Source organism: Ricinus communis, chromosome 4, assembly GCF_019578655.1.
Source record: "Ricinus communis isolate WT05 ecotype wild-type chromosome 4, ASM1957865v1, whole genome shotgun sequence".
Taxonomy (NCBI): domain Eukaryota; kingdom Viridiplantae; phylum Streptophyta; class Magnoliopsida; order Malpighiales; family Euphorbiaceae; genus Ricinus; species Ricinus communis.
This window is the reverse complement of record NC_063259.1, coordinates 21,395,881-21,421,358: the sequence shown is the minus strand read 5'-3', so window position 1 is coordinate 21,421,358 and position 25,478 is coordinate 21,395,881. Positions and strand designations below refer to the sequence as shown.

The 25,478-nt window shown below is 32.2% G+C and overlaps 3 protein-coding genes across 6 annotated transcripts; 2 read left to right on the top strand and 1 right to left on the bottom strand.

Moving 5' to 3' along the window:
- Window positions 1-4,056: 4,056 nt before the first annotated feature.
- On the top strand, window positions 4,057-7,567 carry LOC8265519 (probable receptor-like protein kinase At1g30570). The gene has a single exon (XM_002523140.4). It carries the CDS (start codon window positions 4,809-4,811, stop codon window positions 7,335-7,337), a length of 2,529 nt encoding a protein of 842 aa, XP_002523186.2. The 5' UTR covers window positions 4,057-4,808; the 3' UTR covers window positions 7,338-7,567.
- A 656-nt stretch (window positions 7,568-8,223) lies between these two features.
- LOC8265518 (GDP-L-galactose phosphorylase 1) lies at window positions 8,224-13,396 on the bottom strand. 4 transcript variants are annotated; one of them, XR_007215455.1, is made up of 10 exons: window positions 13,199-13,395; window positions 13,004-13,096; window positions 12,322-12,780; window positions 11,633-11,751; window positions 11,467-11,526; window positions 11,151-11,381; window positions 10,684-10,863; window positions 10,110-10,361; window positions 9,303-9,551; window positions 8,224-8,580 (listed from the first exon to the last, which is right to left on the bottom strand). XR_007215455.1 is itself a non-coding variant. In XM_048372722.1 (9 exons), exons 3-9 carry the CDS (start codon window positions 12,407-12,409, stop codon window positions 9,354-9,356), a joined length of 1,128 nt encoding a protein of 375 aa, XP_048228679.1. In that variant the 5' UTR covers window positions 12,410-12,780; window positions 13,004-13,096; window positions 13,199-13,395; the 3' UTR covers window positions 9,098-9,353. The 4 variants fall into 4 exon arrangements, 2 of the variants coding, with proteins under 2 accessions (XP_048228679.1, XP_048228680.1); XR_007215454.1 differs by lacking the exon at window positions 8,224-8,580 and adding an exon at window positions 8,582-8,716; XM_048372722.1 differs by lacking the exon at window positions 8,224-8,580 and having other exon boundaries at window positions 9,098-9,551.
- A 1,394-nt stretch (window positions 13,397-14,790) lies between these two features.
- On the top strand, window positions 14,791-24,025 carry LOC8265517 (obg-like ATPase 1). The gene is made up of 12 exons (XM_002523138.4): window positions 14,791-15,025; window positions 15,196-15,363; window positions 15,497-15,620; window positions 16,268-16,359; window positions 16,885-16,983; window positions 18,493-18,606; window positions 20,591-20,655; window positions 21,051-21,167; window positions 21,765-21,840; window positions 22,150-22,242; window positions 22,853-22,903; window positions 23,538-24,025. Exons 1-12 carry the CDS (start codon window positions 14,939-14,941, stop codon window positions 23,634-23,636), a joined length of 1,185 nt encoding a protein of 394 aa, XP_002523184.2. The 5' UTR covers window positions 14,791-14,938; the 3' UTR covers window positions 23,637-24,025.
- The last annotated feature ends 1,453 nt before the right edge of the window (window positions 24,026-25,478 follow it).

Sequence of the window (25,478 nt, the reverse complement as noted above, 5' to 3'; positions counted from 1 at the left end):
ACCCAAAAAAAAAAAAGAACTATGGTATTGTTTTATTTTGTGACGAACTATAAATATGTGTTTTTCTTAAATAAAATAATAGATATGTGATTACAGATTATCACAAAAATAAGTATTTTACTGTCAAAAAATTTTGATTTCTAAGAATCCAACCATCGTTTGCTTTGATTAGCCATCAATATCATATTCTTCTTATCTAATAGCATAGATTTAGAATCTAACAACTTATAATATTTTTGTTTGATTATTAAATCGATTTTATAGGATTCGTGACTTCTTTCACCAGATCTGACAGTCAAACAATAAAGTTAGAAGTTATTGAGATTTACTATATTATCATATACGAATACGAATAATATGATTATAATTGCTCATCAAAATTACTCAAATTGAATTCTTATGAATCGGAAAATTTTAAAATTAGATATTTTATTATGATTTCTAATCAAATACTATTTACCTTTTCATTTTTCTCCTCCTATATTTATAGTCGTTTTTCTATAATTAAATATTATACTTTTATAAAGTCTACTGTTACATTTAATTACAGTATTGGAAATATAAAATTTTATAAATATCATTTCACCAATAAAATTAAATATCAAATAAAAATATAAAATTCAGTATTTAAATTTCTACTAAATTATAACCTTCTCATAGTTATAAATTTTACTTAATCTTAAATAAATGACTATATATATATAGAAAGAGAACACTTCTTGGCTCAGATTGTTTTTTAGTATATATATGTTCAGAGTTAATCTAAAACGTATCAAATAGGATTTTTAAGGATGACAAAATACTATTCAAAAATTACATACTCAATATTCAAATTCGAATCTTTAATTAAACTAGTTTAGCTTCGATTTGTTGTCTTTTCTTTTTTCCTTTTTATTTATTTATTTATTTATTTTTTTTGCCATAAAGTATTTGTCTGCCCATCTTACAATTTTATGGGTTCTTATAATTGTTTTTTGCCATAGGTTATGTCGGCTCATCTTGTGATTTTATATTTATTATTATTCTTTTTCCTTTTTGGTTTCATTTTGTCAAGACTTCAGGCAGTCATTTGTCCATCATCGTTAATGGGTCATTCTAAAGTACACCTGGTTATAAATGTACCTATCAAATAATATGAGAGGTCCCTAAAGTTCTTCTTCTTTTCTTTTTTTCTTTTTTACTTAAATTTTATGTTAGTGGATCCTATTATTTGTAAACATGTGATAATCTTTAATAAGAAAAGTGAACTAAATCTTTGAATTGGACTTAGTAAGAAAATGATTAAGATATATGTATCAATTGTATGAAATGAATTAGGTTAGTATATTATAAAATTACCCGAGTCATATTTTGGTTGAGTACTTTTCACTTGATGTTGAAATGTTGCGTTGCTCAATTAGTGAACGAGAACCCGTATAGTCACATTTAACAAAAACCATTATCGTTAGTTGTTTTTTTTTTTCAAATAAATATTAAATTATATATATACTAATTTACTCTGAATAAATAGCTAAATTTAAAATTAATTGTCACTGCTTCAATCTTAATTAAAAAAAAAAAAGTTGAATACACTAAAGGATTACCCTATCATGACCAACCAACTAATAGTACTTTTTGTCATTACACTAAATAATATAGGCATTCACTCATTAGTCACTTTTTCTTTCCATATAGGCATTGGGTCCCACATCTCCACATGTATCCCTACCTGTAATAAAACTCCACATTCAACTGTTAAAACCCAAATTAATTTTTAATAGATACTTTCACCTATAATAAAAATCAATATTTAGGTAAAAAAATAAACTTTTAATATTAATTAAAAAATAAAATATAATTTTAATACCAGCGAAGCTATTTATCCAATTAAAGGATTTGAAATTAATCAACCATTAATAGAAAGCTTTAATCTAATTGAATTAAAACTAATTTTAAATCGAATTGAACCTTAAAGTTATTTTAGTACCAATTTGTCCCTTCAACTTAAACAAAAATATAAATCTATCACTTTCATTGTATGAATTAAATCTATACATTAATAATTGAAAAAGGAAAAGGATAAAAATAAAGTTTCTCTTTAGAGCAGAAATGGAACGGTCCAAGATAAATAGCAATTATTTAATCGAATATTCTCTTTTTTAGTATATGATATATATTTTTGCTTCACCATTTCTGTGATAATATTTTCAACTAAATCCCTTCAACATCTACAGCATTCCATCACCTTTCAACATCAACAATTTTTCCTTTTACTTTTAGATTGATTATATATAAATATTAAGAATATTGAAACGAAACATTTAATTATTTTTTTGAAAAACGACACCATATTTTTCTTATTGATCGAAAATTAATTCTTCAAATAAATATGAAAATAGAATTTAAAAAAAATTGGTAAGAAAAGAAAAAACACCTCATTTTTATTATTTAGACAGATATTTATAGATTTCTTGAATTTTCTAAAATATATTTGAGCCTTCACATTTATTATGGACAATGTTTTAGACTTTCTAAACTTTAATAAATTTTAGTATCATTTTAGTTAATCAACTCTAAAATTGTATACAACATTCTACTATCTCACAATTCTAGTTGTAATTTAAATTTTTATTTTTCAAAACGTATTAAAAAAATTAAATGACATACGATTGGATAAATAATATTATTGAAAAATATTAAAATTATGTCAATAATGAAGTTAACCTACAAATATTTACATAGATTGTACTATGGGAAAATAAAAATTATATACTATTTTATCTTTTTTAATTTTTGTTATTCGCTGATACTAATATTTTAGGTTAGAGTTAGTGAATTTGTAAATTAATATATTTGATTATGTTTTTAAACTGACAACTGGTTCAGTTAATTTAGCTGTGTTTGTTTTTATTATTAATGGACAACTGATTAAATTTATATTTAGACGTGTGAATTTAATTATTAAATTATTATAATATTTTATCTTTCAATATAATTTACTAAATATTTTAATTATTTATTTTTTAGTCATATTTAAACATTTTTAATATATGACTTTATTCATATTATAAAATAGTATACTTAAATATTATAGAAAAATATAAATAAGATGAAGAATTAAAAACATTTAACATAGCTAATTAAATTGAAAATTAAACAGTTAAAATGACTAGATTACCAAGATTTAAAGGTGCTAATTAGACATTCCGGCACAGCTCATTTATCAATTACCTTAAGAATAAGTATACAAAATATGTAAGGCCTAAAGAAAAGATGTAAAAAGGACTGAGTAGGGAGGGGTACTCCTCCTGGTACGGATGGAGAAAACGACAAGTCACAGCTTTTTTAATAATTGAAAATGCAGAAGGGGCAGTTTTGTAATGGCAGCAGAACCCAACAAACCCAAAATAATAATAATAATAATAATAATAATAACAATACATTCACTGCCTCTGCCTCAGCTCATCATCTTCCAGACATATGCATGTGACCCACCTCACAAATAATGCAATCCCATCCTTCTCTCCTGCCCAACACCTCCCTCTTTCACACCCATTTCAATTTTCCAACTTACAATGTTTTTTGGACAAATATGAAAAGAAAACATTCTAGTTTTACTAATTCATATTTCTTCAATATGTGCTTTTTTACTGGTAAAAAAAACTATGTAATTAAAAATTATAATAAAACGTTAGAAAATATCGATTAGTAATGATTTAATAATTTTTATTTTAATAAGCTATTATTATCATATTTTTTTTTATTTAAGAATATGTTTAGAATTTATCAATTTAAAATGTTATTGCGCGACTGTTAAGTCGATCTTATCGGATCTATAATTTTTTAAATTGTGATTTAATAATTAAATAATAAATTAAAAATTATTAAACTTTAAAACTCATGTTATCTAACGAGTGTGAAATGTTTATACTTCTTACTAGTATAAATATGAAGCTGAGATTAAATTGCAAATTAAGATGGATTTAAGGATATTGAATGATGAATTATTTAGCAATTGACCTTATCATACAAGATATTATTGATATTTTCTCTTAATTTTTATGTAAGTTACAACATGCCACTTCATTTGCAACAGTTACAAAAGATTACAGTGAAAACTGTAGAATAAGATCATGTCGGATTCTTGTCTCTTTTGCAAACAATACAACTAATTGAGGCAAGGATGGAATGAACATTCCCAATCTGTTTCTAACAAGTAACAGCAAACAACCCATGTTTCTTCTTCTTCTATTTTCTGGCTTTTCTTACATAACCCACATCACATCTCTCAGCCAACACCTTTATCTGAAGATTTCAGCTTCACTACTGACATAACAATAACAGTAACAATAATAAAGCTCGAATCTTTCATTGTAATCTGTTATTTTTTTCTCAATCTTTTTGTTGTTTTCTTTTGCCTCCACCTTTTTCTTGTACACTTCTTCTTCTTCTTCTTGGTTCTTTGGTTCAGATCTGAAGTTAACTGCAAGTGTATGATGAGGATTCAAGGAAGAGTTGCGTCTGGGTTTTCGTAATCTTTCTTGGTTCATTGCTTTCTTGCCTCTTAGAAATGAAAGCCCGATTTCCAAGATTGGTTTTTCATGAAGGTAATTAGCTTGATGTTTGTGCTAGAAATTTGAATGCACTTCTCAAGTTGTTTAAACTTCTTGATTCTGAATTTTTATTTATGAGAGAGGCTTCATAATCAAATTTTTGGATATGAAATTGGTTGGTGAATGTTTTTGTTTGGGATTTTCATGCAATTTATTATAGTTTTTATCTTTAGCAAATCTATACCCTAGAAGAATCTCATCTGGGTTCTGAGTACAATGGAGAAGATCCATAAAGGAGAGGTTTGCTGTCTTGTATTGCTTGTGACAATATTCATATCTTTTAATAGTGGAGAAGCTCAGTCGCAATCTTTTCTCATAAATTGTGGAACAACTATTAGTGTCACTGTTGATGGTAGGAGATGGATTGGTGACTTGGTTCCTAATAACAATGTCACTCTTGATTCTTCCACTGTCTCTGCCACCACCTCTGCTGCAACTGGTGATTCTATCTTTGGGCCACTGTATCAAACTGCTAGGATTTTCTCTGATGCACTCAATTACACATTTAAAGGGATGCAAGGAAATTACTTTGTTAGGCTCCATTTTTGTCCATTCCCTTTCGAGAATAATAATGTCAATGAATCCTCCTTCAGTCTCAGGGCTAATGGTCTGAAATTGGTATCTGAGTTTAATGTTCCAGGCGAGATTTCACACAAGAATTTGTATGTTCAGGGCTCTAGCAGCAATTCAAGTTCTTTGTTCTTGGTTAGAGAGTACATGCTATTTGATTTGGATGCACTTTTACTCGAGTTCATTCCATCAAAAGGGTCATTTGGATTCATAAATGCCATTGAGGTTGTTTCTGTGGCGGATAGGCTTTTTCAGGACTCGGTTAGTAGAGTAGGTGGGAATGAGGTGAATCTGAATTTGAGTGGACGGGGGATCCAAACTATGTATCGGTTGAATGTTGGAGGTCCTGAGATCAAATCCAATCAGGATTCAGATTTTTGGAGAATGTGGGAAGTGGATTCTAGCTACATGATCACTGAAAATGCTGGTTCTGTCATCAATAATAGTTCAAATATCACCTATGCTTCAAAGAATGATTCCTCAGTGGCTCCTCTTCTTGTTTATGAAACAGCCAGAGCCATGTCTAACACTGAGGTCCTAGAAAAAAGGTTCAACATGTCATGGAAATTTGAAGTGGATCCTGATTTTGATTATTTGGTTCGACTACATTTCTGCGAGCTGCAGTATGATAAAGCAAACCAAAGGATTTTCAGGATCTACATAAACAACAGGACTGCGGCTGATAATTTTGATGTTAATGTGCGAGCAGGGGGGGCGAATAGAGGGTACCATCAAGATTATTTTGATGCAGTGTCCTCCAAAATCGATACACTGTGGATTCAACTTGGTCCTGATACTGCAGCTGGTGCTTCAGGAACTGATGCTTTGCTGAATGGGCTTGAGATTTTCAAGCTGAGCCGAAATGGGAATCTTGCTCATGTTGAGAGGTTTGATTCAACTGGCAATCGTGTGAGAAAATCAAAATATCAGATGCTGTGGGTGGGAATTGGAGCAGGTGTGGCTTCAGTTCTTGTTCTTGCAGCTATATGTATTTTCATCTTGTGCTTCTGCAGAACTCATAGGAAAGAATCGAGTGACACTAAAGAAAATGTTACTGGGTGGCGGCCACTTTTCCTGCATGGTGCTATTGTAAGTAGCATTGGCAATGCCAAGGGAGGAAGCCAAAGTTCACATGGATCTACTGTGAGAATTGGCAAGCGGTTTACACTGGCAGAAATTCGTACAGCAACAAAAAGTTTTGATGATAGTTTGGTGATTGGAGTTGGAGGATTTGGCAAAGTATACAAAGGGGAGTTAGAATATGGAACCCTTGCAGCAATTAAGCGAGCAAACCCACAATCTGAGCAAGGCCTGGCTGAATTTGAAACAGAGATTGAGATGCTTTCAAAGCTCAGGCACAGGCATCTGGTCTCCTTGATTGGATTCTGTGAAGAACAAAATGAGATGATCTTGGTTTATGAGTACATGGGGAATGGAACTCTTAGAAGTCATCTTTTTGGGAGTGATCTACCTCCACTGACCTGGAAGCAAAGATTGGAAGCTTGCATCGGTGCTGCTCGGGGACTGCATTACCTTCATACAGGAGCAGACCGGGGGATAATTCACAGGGATGTCAAAACAACTAACATATTGCTTGATGAGAATTTTGTAGCAAAAATGTCTGACTTTGGGTTGTCAAAAACGGGTCCAGCTTGGGATCATACCCATGTCAGTACAGCAGTAAAAGGGAGCTTTGGATATCTTGATCCTGAATATTTCCGTCGACAGCAGTTGACTGAGAAATCTGATGTCTACTCTTTCGGAGTAGTGCTGTTTGAAGTTGTTTGTGCTCGAGCAGTCATAAATCCGACCTTGCCAAAAGATCAGATCAATCTGGCTGAGTGGGCAATGAGGTGGCAACGGCAAAGGTCACTAGAGACCATCATTGATCCACGAATGAAAGGAACTTACTGCCCCGAGTCGTTGACAAAGTTTGGAGAGATAGCTGAAAAATGTCTTGCTGATGACGGGAAGAATCGGCCAACAATGGGAGAAGTTTTGTGGCATTTAGAATATGTTTTGCAACTGCATGAAGCTTGGGTTCGCGCCAATGTTACAGAGAACTCCTTGTCCAGTAGTCAGGCTATGGAGGATGTAGAGGAGAGAGTACAAGAAAAGGTACAGGGGCAGGAATCTATAAATGAAGAGACTGGTAGACCTCAAAGTGATGGTTGATGGAGAATCAACTAAAATGGGTATTGGCAAATCAAATGCTAGAAGCTGATGTGTAGCCATTATATCAGTTACAATGTTTTTCTTATTGTTCTCTATTCTTTTATTTTGTTCTATCAGATTGATCAAGAAGAAGGGCTTGAAATGTACTATAGTTATCATATCCATATTAAAGCTGATAGTGATTACAGGAGTAAAATATGACATGCTGTTGATAGTGAGTGTTTCCTCAAGTCTTCCTTTTATGGTCTAGTTTACAAATCATAGCCTCATTTCAGCATTTTTGTTGGGAATTTGTTATACAGTTGGAAGTAATTTATTCTGAAAAGATGCAGGAAAATCATTTTAATTAACTTAAAAAGAGCCCCTGTCATTGCCTACTCACTTTTCTCCACTGCCATAAGGAAAGGAAGCAACAATGTCTATGCATGTGAGGTGGGTTTTGGAGATCATCCAACCAGTAGATCACACGAGCACATTTATGAGCAACTATTTTGTGAAAAACTCTCACTAATTCTTGAAACAATTCTTGATAGCTCTGATCATGAGATCATCTAATATTAGCAACCAGGGCTGTACTTATTTGCCCAATTAAATAGATCCAACAAAATCTTCATGGATCCCAAAAGAAAATCGAGTCATAGCAACAAATTAGCCAGACGACTCCTCCTACTCATTACTCATTTCACTTGTCTAATTCTTTAAAGATGTTTATTTGTTACTTCAATTATTTCATTAACAATTTCCTTTTCATGCTCAAGTTATTAAAATAAGTACCTGACAGTGTCTAAATATTAAGTATGAATCATAGTTCTAATACTTTTCTTTTTTCTTTTTTTTTTTGGTGTTCCGCATACTAAAATAAATACCTGACAAGTGCAGAATGAAATCCGAAGAAAACAAATACCATTACAAGGATTTAAAAAATAATACCTAAAAAACTGAAAATTGTTAACCTAACATTAATACCATTCCTCAGTTCCCAAAAGATGTTTCTACTTGTTACTTACCCCCGCTCGGAGCCACACAATGCTATTTAGAGTTCTTTCAGAACAAGTTTCAATTAGAACAGATCAAAATGGTGAAAAACTCCAACCCATGAACATCCATTTTTGCAACCTAATTGACCCAAACTTTTGAAGAACAAATTTTAGAATAAACTTTATTTTTTTCTTTTACCAAATTCCAACCACAGAGCATTAACAGAACCCTAACTCTTATTTCATTAAGATAACCAACAGCATACCTGAGAAAAGAAAAACCAACTCCTTATAAGGAAAACTCAAATCAAAACACAAAATGTGTCCGGTGTTCAAGAGCTTCTGTATTCTTTCATAAGCATACATGTACCATATGGAAACACAAGCAGAGCTTCTGTTTAACTGCAAGTAATATTACATGTATAAGAAAGAGAGATAATATGAGCACCCATTTTAAAGAAAAAAATTTGATGTTCAATTCTGTAATTTTGTTTTGCAGTCATTAGTCTTTCGCCTGATGATTTATTTAACAGCTGAAATTTAACTTAATGATTGATCATGATGTGTGCTAATCAGCTTTAAAATGTCATTTCCCTCAAACACTTGATTTTCCTTTGTTAGAATGCAATCTCAGTCAATGTGGATGTACAAAGGCGGGGAGACTCTCCACCCCATAGGTAATGTCCAAAACACATCAATTTAAATGCAAAATTCAAAAATTCAAATCCAAATCCTAGTATAGAATCATCAAACATGCAAGGGCGAAAAGAAAAGGCTTTAAGCTATGGCCACAAAACAATCTTGTTACTTAACATGATAATCCAACTAAATTGATAAAGTACACATAGCATAACAGGCACAAGGAAGAGATGGTACCAATTAACCACCTCAGGTAGAGGTAATAAAATAAAACATCCTTCAACTTACAATAACAAGCCAATAAGAAATTTAAAGAGTGCGAAAAACAATATTATCAGACACAACTTACAATTGCATATAGGAAGGTTTTGTCACCCCATGCAGGCGTAGAGAATAAAGTTCAAGTTGCAAACTCAGTTGCAATACTGCGACAGAGCTGTTTCACTTCCATAAAGCCTTCATCATCAAGTGAGACAGTGCTTAGACGTTTAAGCAGGACTGCCTCTGTAACTACATCAAATTCCTGACTAGACCTGAACAAAAAGTAGCCCGCACACTCCCATGCAGTAAGGCCCAAAGAGGTTGACAATGTTTGGACCTGGAGACATCAAAATTCACAATCCACAATCAACAAAACAAGATTTCATGAGATCAATTTAACCCCAATAATAGTTGGGAATTTTATAAATTTTTTAAATATTAAAATTATGCTTATGAATTCTGTATCATCACATGCTGATTCATACCAGTTCTAGCTAGAGCAGCATTTAACTCATGATTTTGTGTTATAGAACAGCCTATCCTACTGTTTGTTTGCCATTGCTTTGTTTGTCTATTTCAGCCAAAGTTCTTTCAAGTCCAGCTTGAAAATTTAGTCCTTTTTACACGAAATAGATTTTATTTTTTAAGAAAAAACCTCTGTAACACCACAACATATTTTTAAGTTCAAAGAAAAATTGGGAAAAGGTTGAGCAGATCTCTTTATCCTCTTGCAGATTAGAGCATCCAGAAATTTTCACTTCAAGTTGGATGCCATAACCAGGAAGAAGCAAAGTGTATCAAGTTAAAAGTTGTAGAATTTAAATGACAGTGGTATGGCATCACGTCCAGAACATAATGATGACCGTCTATCCACAATTTTACCAGGCCATTTTACCTGAAGAAACAAGAAGATCTTTTTGCCTCGATCAGATATCATTAGGTTATAAAGGATGCCCTTATCCACCAATAGAGCACATATCTCAGCAAGAACCTCCACCAGTATCTTTAAATTGCAGTTGCTCTCAAAAACAATGGTTTTGATGGGGTAATCCAAGACAGTAGAGATACAAATTCCTCCATGTCCATTTTTGAACAAGGTATCAACAGGCATATGCTCCACCGCTAAAAGTTCTGGAAAGTAGCATGCCTGCACCAACAAAGGAAGAAGAAGTAAATTTTAGCTGCAATGTTTTACATGTAGTAATAATCTCAAGGTATTTAATCTTATATATCCCTCAAGCATAAAAAATTAAAATGTAGAGAATTTGTGTTTTCAATTGCTTTGGATGTTGTGTAGAAAAATTTGTTTTTCTTGCAATTATATTGCATGGGTTTGATTCACTCTAATCTAATTCTAACAATCGGTAGTAGATCAAATATTGTGCTAAATATAAAATATTGAGCGGTGTCCAGAAATTAAAATGGCATGGAAAAACTTTAACATGGTAGCCTTTCTTTAGCTGAATTACTTGGAAATATAGATGTGAAGCAGTATGTCCAAGACTATCGTAGAACATATGGAAAGAACAATTATTTATCTCAAGAGCAACCCTTGCAACCATTTCCAAGAATCTTGCGTCCATGACCTGGTAGAGACTGTTGACGCCATGAGGAACCACGAAGACATGGCCATATTCAATGGGGTTTACCTTAAACAATTAACAATTTAGAAATCAGATGTAGAAATATGTAGAGAACTATCTCAACATTGTAACATATGTTACAATTAGCATCCATAATTAAACTTCCTATAGAGCTTTGAGAGGACAAAGAAGCAGTGAATTTATAGCCCACAGCAAAATTTGGCTTGAAAGAAGAATATCTTGAATACGTAATGGTAGCCTACCTAACTTACCTTCTTAGTAAAAACTATTTTGACAATACATACAGCATGAATAAATAGGAAGCCAGGACAAGTTATGTTGTTCAGACATACATTTGCAATAATCAATAAGGCACCATTAGGAACGGAAGCTGAAGGAACAAGCTCAGATTCTGCCTTATCTCTGTTTGTAATGCAAAAGAGTAATTCCTCACAGTGCTTGGTACGGTCAAACACAAGCAGATGCTTTTGAGCGCACAGTTTATGCTTCTCATTGTCTTGCAAACTATCCATACTCCAATGACCACTTAACTGAGCAAGAAACTTCTGTCTCCCCCTAATAACCTGCAGAAAGCAAGTAAAATTATCAATGCTCCATAGTAGTCAACTTATGCCCCAGTATAAGAAGACCAATACATAGAGTCAAAACCTTAATTTCAGAAGCGGTTACATCATAGTTAAAATGACCTTTCCACATTCTCTCTTCCCACTGCAAAGCAACATCAAAAGATTATGGCCGCACCTTAATACAGGATCAGGAATATTTTGTTCTATACTGCCCAAGAAAAGAGTATCTAAAAGAAATTCTTCTTTACCTGTGCAAGAAGAAGGGAATCCAATAGACTTTGTTCTTCAGACATGTCTGGAAGTCCCCCAGACAGGCTATTGGCGGTGAGATATTGGGTACCAGAGCAGTATAAAGGGATTTTGATACCTGATGATAATTAAAATTTCAACATCATGTTTACAGAATGGTAAAGGTTCTGCATCGCAAGTTAAATGGTCCACAACAAGACATAGCTTCACAAGCACGCATAACTAATTTTGCATCAGCTGCAGTTATTACATTGTCAGCTTGCAGTAGCAAATTAAAGCCACCAGGTTTAAACTGATTTACATGCCATTCTTACCTGCCACTAAGCAACACTAGTAACTTGAAACAAATTTTTAGTCAGACATATAGTTCCACCAGGTTGTACTTTGTTAAAACAGAAAAAAAGAAAACATCACGCTTTCAGCTAGAAACTGAATATAGATATGAGCTGATGAACTCTAATGCGCTGGTGTCTTGCCACCAGTCGTGTCCTAATCTAACACATTGTCAATTACAAATTTATCCATCAAATCAAATGGCAGAAGTTTGATGAACATCCGATATTGCTAAAAGGAACACCCTAACCCTTACAGGCATAGAAACATAGCAGTCAGATTAGCATAACATATCACATTCCCAGTAAATGAACTTTCAGTTAAACTAAAACAAAGAAAGATAATCATCACATACCTTGAGGACAGAAACGAGAACAACCCAACTTCTCAGTTGCACAATTGGATAGTAAATTGTTGTCATCAATTGGCTTGACTGTAACCATGCTTATACAGATGCGTTTTCCTGATTACCAATAAATTAAAAATATATATATACTTTGAGCTGCTATTCCAGCACCCTCCAAGTCAAGGAAGGTCCAATTTGGCAAACACACGTATCAGCACCCGCCGCCAGCAAGGAAAGTAAGATCGGCCGGATGCCCACCTGCTGAAGGGAGGGCACCGCGACCGCCGTGAAATGTAGGGGATGCAATCAAAAACTTAGGGAACAGTTGAGCACATGATTTTCCCCGTCTGATCTTAATAGGTATTTCTCTTTTTAGAGCCGTGATTGAACAAGCTAAGCCAGTCCCTTATTGGACTAGCAGTCCCTCTTCTTTCCTACTTCCCTTGCAAATGTTGAAAACAAAAACAACTGCAAAATGCAAGCTCAACCAGATCAATATATGATAAAAATCAGATCTTTGAACTTTTGTTAACCCAAAAAGAAAATTAAAATTAAGCTTGAAAAGATTTGCCTCTAATACCACCCAAAATATAGTCTAGAAAACACTAAATTTTTAGTAATTATCTGAATTGCATTAGAAATTACGTAAATGATAAAACAACACAATCAATTCAAAAACAAAGAACAATACCTGCAATTATGAATTAAACGTCAAAGCTCTACAACAATTAAAGGAAAATTAAGTCTTCTTATAAAGGTATTAGGTCAAGAAACAAATCAGTATCTGCATGTCGCCAACAACAAGAAGAAGAACACAATAAATTATTAATTAATAAATGAAATGAATAAAAAAAAAATCAATTGAAACCTAAACAATTGAGATTACCAAACGGCTGTGTGTATATTATTTTTTTCCTTTTTGATATTTCTTTTTCTTCTTCTCACAAAACGATCGCTGAATTTGATCATCCAAGATTCCCCAATTATCTAATTATAGACGGACACGTGGAGTCAAGTGCGACACAGACACGAAAGTCCATTTGTATTAGTCTGCTCCCCCTTTCTATCATCTGCTTTTCTACTGTATACACTTGTTAAGCTTCGTTGCATGCCTCGATAAATAATTCTAATTGTAATTGAAAGTAAAATTTTCTTATAAAAAATAAATTTTATATTATCATATATGATATCAAATAATAAAAAATATTTTTTTACGATGAAATAAATATATGATATTTAATTATATTCAAATAATATTATTAGTTATATAAAAAATTGAAATGTATTATTTTTATAAACTAGATATTTCGTTTTAGTTAACTTATAATTCTTAATTTTAAATTAAAAAATATATTTATAGTTTATTCTATTTTCTTTTTGTTGTCTAAACTTTCGTATTTAACTATGACCATAAAAAGTTAATCTCAATATTATTGGTGGTATAATCTAATTGGTTTTTAAATGGTTTTTTTTATAGTTCTTTAAATTTTTGTTAAAATGTAATTGTATCATGAACTTGGATTAACTAATGAAATTTCTTCCTATCTCTTAAAGAAAAGCTAGTCATTCACTATTAGATATATTTTAAATATAATTATGATAGATGAGCTTTAAATATATTGCATTATTGATTTTTAAAATTTCGGGCAAGCGATTAATGTCGTTAAAAAAATATTAATTTAAAATTTTTTAAATGATTAAATATCTGATCTTTTAATATAAAATATTGATAAATATATTAGTTAAATTTGTTATAAAAAGATCATAAGTAAATATACCAAGTAGAATAAATATAGAAAATTAAAATTAATTTACATTATTAGTAAAAAGATTATTTTTATTTAATTTGTATCAAAAAGTAATTGGTTATAATATAGTAGTCGTATTTTTATAACTATGTTAATATTTTTTTTCTTTATGACATATTTTTAAAATTATAAATTTATTTAAAATAATTTTAACATGCAGCTTTTATAAAAAAAAAAATCATGTGCTTCTTATAATGAAGAAGAAATTTATAAAAAAATAGAAGTAATTAGTTTTTACAATCATAAATCTTTTTTTTTTTTTTTAGGATGAAGTCATCAACAATTATTATTTAAAAAATTATTTATTTATCTATGTTGAGATTGAGCCTCTCTTATTTTAGTAAAAAATATAAATTAAATACATTTATTAGTATACACTAAACAATTTAAAATCGAACAATTAAAAAAATTAAATTATATGAATTATAAATACATATCTCTCTTTTTATATTTTTTTTTGTAAAAATTGATATTTTTTGTAATACCTTTTAAATTTAATTTAGATTTTAAATGTCATTACATAATATTCTATAAATATTATTTTATTAGATAAACAAAAATTAGAGTAAGTTAAAAAAAAAAAAAAAAATCATATGATCTAATTATAACTGAATAATCAAAATAACAAAAAGTAACACAAAAGTAAAAATCAAGAAAAAGAATAAAAAAGTAGCTTGGGTTGAATGCAACCTATGCCGGGTCGAACCATTGGAAAGAGCAGATATCAGTCCCTCCCTTGCCCTCTTTTCTCTGCGCCTACAAAAACCCTAATAAAAAACCCAAGTCTTACTTAGAGTCATATACAAGTGAAGAAGAAAATGCCACCCAAAGCAGCGAAATCGAAAGAAGCACCAGCAGAACGACCAATCCTTGGTCGATTCTCTTCTCACCTCAAAATTGGCATTGTAATTTCTTCCTTTTTTCTTTATCTTTCTGAATCAGTTTTTTTGGATTTGTTAATCGAAGCTCATCTTGTTTGCCTAGAAACCCTAGAAGACTACTAAGAAATGGTTCAATTTATGCAAGTAGTAGTTCATTTTTAGTGTTTTATTTTGTGTTTGTGGTTGTTTATCAGGTCGGATTACCCAATGTTGGGAAATCTACACTATTCAACACATTAACAAAGCTATCAATCCCAGCTGAGAATTTCCCTTTCTGTACTATTGAACCTAATGAGGCTAGGGTCAATATTCCCGATGAACGCTTCGATTGGCTTTGCCAACTTTATAAACCCAAAAGTGAGGTATTTCTCAATCAACTTCTTCTTCTTGCCTTTTTTAGCATTATGCTTAAAACTTACTGCAAAATGCTGTGATATAGGTTTCATATCTGATGCTACGAATGTAATTGTGATGATTTATTTTTATTTTGATTAGGTTTCAGCTTTCTTGGAAATTCATGATATAGCTGGACTGGTTAGGGGTGCCCATCAGGGTCAAGGGTTGGGCAACAATTTCTTATCTCATATCCGCGCAGTTGATGGCATTTTTCATGTCTTACGTAAGATGAGAAGCCTATAATATCCAATCTATTTATATTGCTGAATTTCATAGCTTGTAGTTTTATTATTATCATGTGACCGTCAGACATAATGGGTGCTGGACCTGTACATAAAAAAGAATAAGGATCTTCTGCTTGGTAATTACAATATTAATTTGAGGATTGAAGTGGATGTATTCTACTTCTTTTATCTTATTGTGTGTAATGAGTCTTGTTTTTCCATTTGAGTACGAAATTGTTTTATTGCTAATATACTTACCACTGTAATATGTTGGTGCTTTCATGTTCTGCTTGTTTGATAATCCAAGTTGTTTTCCCTTCTAGGGATTGGTTTCCTAAATTGTTCAGGAGGTTTGAAATTGCAAAATTGGTTTCGCCTATCAAGTCTTTAGAGCATTTGTGCTTCTTGTCTGTACTTATTAGGTGGAACTGTGCAATTTTGAATCTTTCTATGAAGAAAACTTTCCTTCAAGAATCTTACAAGAATATTTATTACTTTTGCTAGCTGTTCAGGAAGCTATAGTCACATCAGAAGTTTGTTGAAAATCTGTTCCTTGAGTACTTGTTCTTAAATATGCATTTGTTTTTTGTGGTTTTGTGTACCGTATGATTCCTGTCAGTTAACTTATTTCTGTCTGTATATGTAGGTGCATTTGAAGATCCAGATATCATTCATGTTGATGACTCTGTAGACCCTGTGAGGGATCTAGAGGTTATTGGTGCGGAACTACGGCTAAAGGTGTGTATGAAAATGTAATGACGGTATTTGAAATTTTGGATAATGTATTCGACTGTACTTGAGTCCTGTATTTGGATATCATTTTCAGCTTTTGGGTGGGACTCAAACATGATCAATTTCTATATTGTAATATTTAATTTTTCTTTTGTTTTCTTGGTTAAAATGCTCAAAATTTTAGTTTTGAAAGCTATTAATTTGTTGTTTTTGTTTTCTTGGTTAAAATGCTAGAAAGATTAGTTTTGCAAGCTATGTTGCACATAAACACTTTAGTTATCATGATGATACAGTAGATTTATTGGGAACTTCAGTGAGTCAACTCCTTTTCTAGGCGGAAGGCCTCTTTGATTGTGCATAGTAGTTTTCAATCAGCTTTTTTAGATTTTTTTATGAACTTGAGCAGTAATTTCCTTTTCCTTTTCCTTTTCCTTTCCCCTAATCTTACTCCCTTTATCTTAATTTTAATGCACTGATGTTAAATCTTATCTGTTGAAACACCTTTGTTTTCTCTTTGTGAGTTGACTGTAGGATCTTGAATTCATGGCGAGAAGAATAGAGGATCTTGAAAAGAGCATGAAGAGGAGCAATGATAAGCAGTTAAAAATAGAACTGGAGTTGTGCCAAAGGGTCTGTACTGTATTCTCATGGTCCTACTTGAATCTGCATATTCATCAACATCTTAGATCTTACCTTGTTCTAGTAGCTGCATGTATTAATACCGTCATATGGTATAAAAGAAATATTAATCTGCTCTGCGTCTACAATAAAGCCTTCTGTAATCTTCATGGTATTTTGGCGCTGAAATGTCATAATCTCTGAGTATCTGAATTTTATTATTCAGGATTTTCCTCTCCTCATTGTTTTGCTCTCTTTTGTAGTCTAAGTCTCTTTTGAAATTTTGAATATTCTGTTTCCAGTTATAGCCATACTTTGTCTTCATTTCAATCAAAACATGGAGCAATTTGATGCCATAAATGTTCTGTAGATGCCTTACAAAGAGCTATTTTTATATTGTATTCGAGGATCAATGAAATGGTACCTACTGGACCTTGGTTTCCTGAAAAAGTGTCATTTAGGATTCCTAAAAGATTAGCATATTTTATAGGTTTTTCTGTTTTTGTTGTTTCTATAGACGTATTTTAAATAGATAGGATTAGGAATTCATATCATAAATGCAATTTTATGCTGGCTGTTACCTATTGCCCTTCCTATATTACAAGATGTTGATTGAAATGAAGACTAGCTATGTTGATTCGACAGATTTACACATTTCAAATAAGTAGAGCATATCACAGAAAAATGTTTTCTAGAAGAAACTGAAGAGAATATCATTCGACCATATTGCAACCTTCCTTTATTTGTGAAAATGCATCACGTACTTTTAAGGCAATAGTCCTGTGTTCTTTCATGTTCGACAAGATGTTGATTGAAATGAAGACTAGCTATGTTGATTCGACGGATTTACACATTTCAAATGAGTAGAGCATATCACAGAAAAATGTTTTCTAGAAGAAATTGAAGAGAATATCATTAGACCATATTGCAACCTTCCTTTATTTGTGAAAATGCATCACGTACTTTTAAGGCAATGGTCCTGTGTTCTTTCATGTTCGACTTCAGTAAATCTTTACAGAAATTATGATTGTTGATACTCCTGTGTTTTATGGTTTTGATTAGAAGTTTAAGACTGGATGCAACTGCTTCAGTTGACAGAATAGAAGGGGTTTTCCTCTTGCCAATCTTTACAAGTGGTGGACTAGTCATGCTTCTTTTCACTTCTCCTGCATAATTACATGCATGTATTGCCCGCACATGCTGCTTTTTTATGTTTTTTCTTGAATGCTGTAATGTTAGAAGTGACCAAGCATATTTGGTTTGTTGGCTTTAGTTTTCCATAGATATAGCAAGCGCCTACTCGCCATCTTTTTCTCGATTGTTGTTAAGCATGTTCCTGTAGAAAACCACAGTTTTTTCCTTCTTTTTTCTCTAGTGTATTGGCTGTGCTACCAGACTTGAGATTGTTTATTCTGTATATTTTCAACTGAATGGAACTAATTGTCATAGTGATATTATAATTTGTTTGATTTTTGAATTTGTAACTGGTGGTAAGCAGTGGTGGTCTTGTGGTATCTGCAGGTCAAGGCATGGCTTGAGGATGAGAAAGATGTCCGCCTAGGAGACTGGAAAGCTGCGGACATTGAGATAATGAATACCTTTCAATTGCTTACTGCCAAGCCTGTTGTTTACCTGGTACATCTTCTTTCCTAATCGTGTTCTTCAGTAACGGTAGGGAAAATATCCATGCTATCTTCGTATTTTGGCCATGCTGGTCACAGATCCATATAGGGTTTTCACATAATTAATTTAGGCAATTGGTGTTTGTGCCTTAATTTGTTCCAAATATGCCAAAAAATAACTGCAAATAACATGTCATGTGATACTTTCATTTCGACCCTCTAAAGCAAATCAAAGGTAAAATGCGCATGCCATTTAACTCTTGCCTGCCTGGTATTACCAGGTCATAGTCCATGAAGATCTCAATGGTATTGAAAGTTAACCATTAATGATTCATGACACTGTTATATCCAAGTTAATAGTCGACAATTCCATCATTGGTTATCTGTATGGTTTGATAATGCTTATTACTGAATGTGGAATGTGAAGGGACATGCCATAACTATCCCACTTTCTTTTGAGTGTGGACGCTAAAGCTTATTCTTATTTTTCTAAAGCCATATACACAAGGTGTGGGCTTGAGCTAGAGGATATGAGGCGTGCACTCATGACAAACGCCCCTAAGACAATTAGATAATGCTTGTTAGTGTCAGTTTGGCATAGCTTTTGGAGAATGCTATTGATATTTTTTCGAAATTCTTTTTAGCTGTTTCAAAACCATGGTTTGGGAGAAGCTGGAAAGTCTAGCTTTTCTTAAACCATGGTTTTGAAAAGTAGCTTCTCTCAAAATTATAAAAAATAAAACCAAAAAGTTGATTTGGGAAATCTGTTCCAAACTGGCTATATGAGTGCTAATTATTCAGTGCAGAAACAATTCAAGTACATGATAGATCTTAAATGTAGGAAAGAAGATAATTGATATTCTTTTTCAACATAGTTCAATGACGCTAAAATCACATCACCTTTAAAATAAAAAAAAGAATCAGGTGATAACAAATTGTATTATAATCATTAGAAGAGCAGATCATGATTTAAGTAAAAAGAAAAGGATCATTAAGTGTTTGAAGGACAACTAATATGCAGAGCATGTGAAAGAAAGAAGGATGATAGTTTTTTAAGAGAAAAAAGTAGGAGGTGTGAGAATGACCACTAGCAAAGGAGAGGCACATCCTATACTTATAGGACCTAGGCGGAGATGACGGTAACTAGGAAGACTGAGAATAATATGAGGACAAAGTAGAAAAAAGGACTGTCTTGTTTCATCATAACTCAGTGGAGCTTGGGGCATAAGAAGGGAGAAACAAGTGGGACAGTAACATGCCAATTCAAGTTACTGGAACTATTATTAAGTTGAAAAGAATCTTTTAAAAATCTCTTTGTATCTAATAAACACATTCAATGGCCACTGGATCTAACCTTCCTTTCTCTCTATCTCTAAATGCACACTGAAGATATCATCAGGCACCTAAGGTTCCTGTGCCTTGGCTCCTTTCACAAAGGCAAGCACCTGAGAACCAAGTCAAGTAAAAAGAGATGGCTCCTTGACGCATGCTGTGTAGTTGCAGGCCTTTGGAACCCACCCTACACCTGAGACATATAGCTACGAGCTTTATCTCAGCTGTGCAAAATTTCCAGGCTCACACACTGCTTGCCGGTTTGCGCATATAAGAACAATAGCTGCTAAAATTTAGAACTCTCGGGGATATATAAATCAAAATGAAATGAACCATAATATCTATATGATGTTTCCTTCAGTCAGTATTTAGTAAGGGGAAGCAATAATATGCCACATGGCATGGGCATGAACATTTAGTAATTCATTCCATTTCTTTTATGGAAAAATAGAAGTGTAACATGTCCATAGTGTGACCCAGACTTGTAATGTTGCTTAATCAATTGATGCTTTCTCTATTTTTTTAAACAGCTCACTCTAAGTTGGTTACTCCAGTAAAATCAGTACCTTAGCAATGTTGATGTCATGATGTTTTTTCTTAAAACTTTTGCTCCAACATTTTACAAAATATTAATTAAAAGGATCACACTTCTGAATTCTCCACAGGTTAATATGAATGAAAGGGATTACCAGAGGAAAAAGAACAAGTTTTTGCCAAAGATTCATGCTTGGTATGTTCAATATTATCCTCTTAATTACTATTTTGCACCATGTAAGCCTTTTATTTTTACTTGTCTTTCTCTCTGTTTTATCATTCATGCATGCTCATGCATCCTTCTCTTAGTTGACCTTTTCATGCATGTCACATACATGCACACACTCAAACAGACACGCATATTAATGCTGCATTATACCTCATCATATTGCATGAATAATATAAAACCTGCTCTTTTAACTTACCTATTTATACTTTGCATTTTTGTTTCTTGATTGGTTCACATAGTGTCTTCTTGACCGTACTTTCTGACCATTATCATCCTAGTACTGGCACTTTCACATGAAAATATATATTTTTTTTAAGATGAGCCTTTTTTTTGAAAGAATTAATTGTTATTTTCTTTTCTAGGGTGCAGGAACATGGGGGTGAAACAATTATTCCTTTCAGCTGTGTGTTAGAGCAAAACCTTGCTGATATATCACCGGATGAAGCAACTAAGTATTGCGAGGAGAACAAGGTACAAAGGTCAGTTATGAGGAGCGAGTGGCTTGTACTCCATTTTTTTTGAATTTATCTGTATGCTATTTGAAAATAAGTAGTGCTTGAGATGACATTTGACGATGTATATCCAAAGTGGAGTGTGAATTGAAATTTATGACTTCTTTGTGGGTTAAGCATTATATTTAATGATTTATTTCATTATTAATTACAGTGCTTAAAGCTTGCTGTTTTATCTTTGATTTTGAGATCTTAATGATAGTGCTTGAAAATCTTCAATTGAAGCCATAATCTGTAATATCGACATGTGGTGGCTTCTACTCTCCTGCTATTTTGTCTTCCAATTAATTTGAAATAAATAGTCTATTAGATATTTTTGTATCATCGGCATAAATGTGCAGTAACACGCATTATACCTTATCTATGGTATTTTTATTAAAAGTTATTTATAATTTTTTTTCCTCATATTCCTCGACTGTTATTATGTTTGGGAGACCTGCAATTACTTTATCTTTTCCTATGGGTTCTAAAATCTTAATTAAAAAGGTTACTGGAGGTATATGTATTGATTTTGTTGTAATTTGCATTACTAAGTGGTCCTTGTCTTGTCCAACTTTGTTACAGTGCTCTTCCAAAGATCATAAAGACTGGATTTTCTGCAATTAACCTCATATACTTCTTCACTGCTGGCCCTGATGAGGTAATGTCTACATTTACCTTATAATTTTGTGTCGCTTATTTAGTGGTTTTTGTTGTTATTTCCAAGCCCTTCAGAAATGTTTGCCTGGAACTTTATTGCCTTTGGTGTTTTGAAAATGTTGAACGTCCAGCTTAAAAGTAGCACTTCATCTTGGTAGTTGCCTAAATTTATATAACTACTGGTGACATTGGATTTACCATGTTGCACCTTAACAAATATATATATGATGTGTTTTCGTACCATTTGATGGTTTATGTCCTTCATTTTCTATTAATAATGGGCGTCCTCTCCAAATTATTTTCACTTCAGGTGAAATGCTGGCAAATCAGAAGGCAAACAAAGGCCCCTCAGGCTGCAGGGGCGATCCATACTGATTTTGAGAAAGGGTTTATATGTGCTGAGGTTATTCCTGGCTCTTTTTCTCCTCTCATTCCAAAGTTTTTTTAATTGAAGTGTAACATTGAAATGTTAGTTGCTCCATCAGTGTAAATCTTCTATGGTCATTCAATTTTCAACTTTGTATCTTGGAGATCTTTGACCTTGTCATAAAGGCTGCAATTACCTTTTTTTTTTCTTTTTTTTTTTTTTCTTCTGGGTTGAAAAAGGTTGCTACATTTAACAGTTAGAAGTTAACATAACCTATATCTGAACCTATCTTTCAATTGCTTACCAAAAGAGAAATTTTATAGGTTCCTGTAGGGACATAGTCTGGGAGGGATTGTTCATTTTTAAAGTCATAAAAGTTTGATTTTTCTGCTTTTTTCTTCCAAAAGTTATGTCTAATCAGCTGATGAGAGTTTGTTCCTGTCCTGCTTCAAATGATAAGCAGTGAATCAAATCTCTGAACAAGTAGCATCTTCAGGAACATTGCTGCTATTATGGTCATCATATCATCTTTCTCATGTCCAATTTGTACGATGGCCTCAATTATACTTATTTGATATTTGCTGATGGATATTGCAGTGTTTAGCCCTGAAAATATACTAATCTTTGGACTTACAATGTATAATAGGTTATGAAATTCGAGGATCTGAAGGAGCTTGGCAGTGAGGCAGCTGTTAAGGTGAGTGCTTTGAACAATTAATATTAATCCACATTCTCTTTCCTTTTGTGTTTAGAACTGAGGGGCTGGGGCTGAGACTGGGACTGTTGGGTCCTGGGCGTAAATGAGCGTTTCCATCTTTCGATTCTTCCTGGTTGAATTTGCTGGGTTAGCATTAGAGAGTAATGAGTAACATGGAGTGAAATTAAGAGATGAGGAAACTAAACAGAATGTGATTGTCTCACATGGAAGCTATGATGGCTTGAACTTGGGTTATAGCATTTACTTTCATAGTTGTACAACTGATTAAGAAGACGACAACTTGTGCTTGGTGGTGTTAGGGTATGCTGTATTATAACTTCTGTTTTCTTTTTTATCTGGGTGCCTCTTGATTTCTTGATTCTTCTGGAGTTCTTATCAAGGCATGGATATCCTAATAGTGAAGCTGCCATATATTTTTTAGTAAAGGAGTTTTTTATAGTGTTTTGATTTGTTAAGGATAGTCAGTCAACCATGGACAGATATTGGTAATTAGCCAGACTTATCAGAATCAGTATATATCGTAACAAACCAGATGGTTTCTATATCAAGGTACTGAATAATCTACATACCTCATTCCTTCCAATGACTGCATTTCTGTTGCCTTGTGATGCAGGCTGCTGGAAAATATAGACAGGAAGGAAAAACATATGTTGTCCAAGATGGAGACATAATATTCTTTAAGTTTAATGTGTCGGGAGGTGGAAAGAAGTGACGCATATTCTTAGTTGGCTGTGGAGTAATTTACTGAAATCTTAACTATATGATTCATCAATTCGAGCTCATGCCATTACGACAGAGACAGGGAAAGGCTCAAATATACGAGCTTTTCCACTCTTGTATTTCGGATAAACAGTCCGTTGATGGATCCCCCATCAAAGGAAGTGTTTATTTAAAATTTAAGCATGGATATGCTCAAGCGCATGACACTGAGTGCCCAAAGTTCCACAGCCTTAGTTAAGATAAAATTATTTGTATCCTGTTTTTGCAGTTTGTAGAACTGTCTTTAAAGTATGAGAATGTGAGTGCAAACTACTGAGAGGAGCCAATATTTAGGGCACTCGTTAAATTTGCAAATTCATCTGCTTCAAATTTTGGTCTAAAGTACTTGCATTTTTCAGACTGCATTCTCCAGCTGAATCATTTAAATATCTGATGTACTAGACACGATCACTAGAAATGACTAGTTCTTGTGAAAGGCGTGGATCGGGCTAATCATTAGGTTGCCCACTGATGGGCGGTAGATGGTAATATGGCATTGTCAATTTATTGCTGTTGGATAACATTTTCAATCCTGTCTTCTTTATGATTGAAAATTCTTGTTCCTGTGGCATTTGCTGTTGGGTCTTTTTAACTTGCCTGACCCGCAGGAGGATTTTCATTTTTGCTTTTATTTTGTTTGTTAAATATTATTTTTGGTTGAAATTTATTAAATTTTTTTTAGGAAAGTACATAAAGTGAAAGTAAAATAGAAATAATAAAATTGAAAGTGATAGTTTAATATCATAAAATATATTAATAAATTAATGTGAAATTTATTAAGAAATTTAACTTAAAATTTATAAAAATTTAAATATATAAAATTTTAAATTATTTAAAATACATAAATTTTGAATATAGAATTAAATTTTATGAACATAATATAACAATGATACAAATAGGTTGAGTTTGGCTTAATGCTAGTATTTATGTAAATCGATTATGCATAGTTTATGAGTTGGGTCAACTTGATTATAAACAATGAAGGATGCCTAATAAACAAGAATGCATTGAATTAAAACCGTACGGTGTTCTTGTGGGAGCAAGTTCAGTGGTCTGTGTTTAGATCTATTAGGAACCGAAACGCAATTCTTTTGTGCTAAGACAGCTTTATTTTTTATTTTTTTCCTTTTCAGAGTTTAGGCAAAACATTTTGGATTTTAGTGTGCATTAAATTATAATTCTCTTTTATGGCTATAATAAAATTATATCTTAATAGACGTTTGAGAATTAAGTCTTTTTCTCTTGACTTAGTATTTAATTATGTTGGATAAAATGATAGCAATCAGAAATATGAATTATAATCTTGTCATATTATATAAATAAAATTAATAAGACAAAATAATAATATAGTAAGACAATAAATATAATATAATATAACATAGCATATATATTTTTTAAAATATATATATAAATATTACTATATAATTTTTTTAAATGAGAATTAAAAATTTATAACTTATTACAATATAAAATTTATTCCTATTTATAACTGAACTAATTATGGACTAAAATTTTTTATAAGTCTATAGAAGTTATTTTTATATAAAATATCATCATATAGAGATTTTACTGTATTTTCCGATTCAGTAAAAGAAAAATAAAAAAAGAAGACAATCCAAAATTAATTAAAAACAAAATTAACCCAATAAAGAAACAAAATTGTGGCTTTTGTCTATTAGAGAAAGGTGTATATATATATATATTGCCACTCATTTTTTATTATCACATCACAATATTCTTCAAAAATCTTTCTAAATTATTCCTGTGGAATATGGGTAAGTTGGCCTTTTTTTTT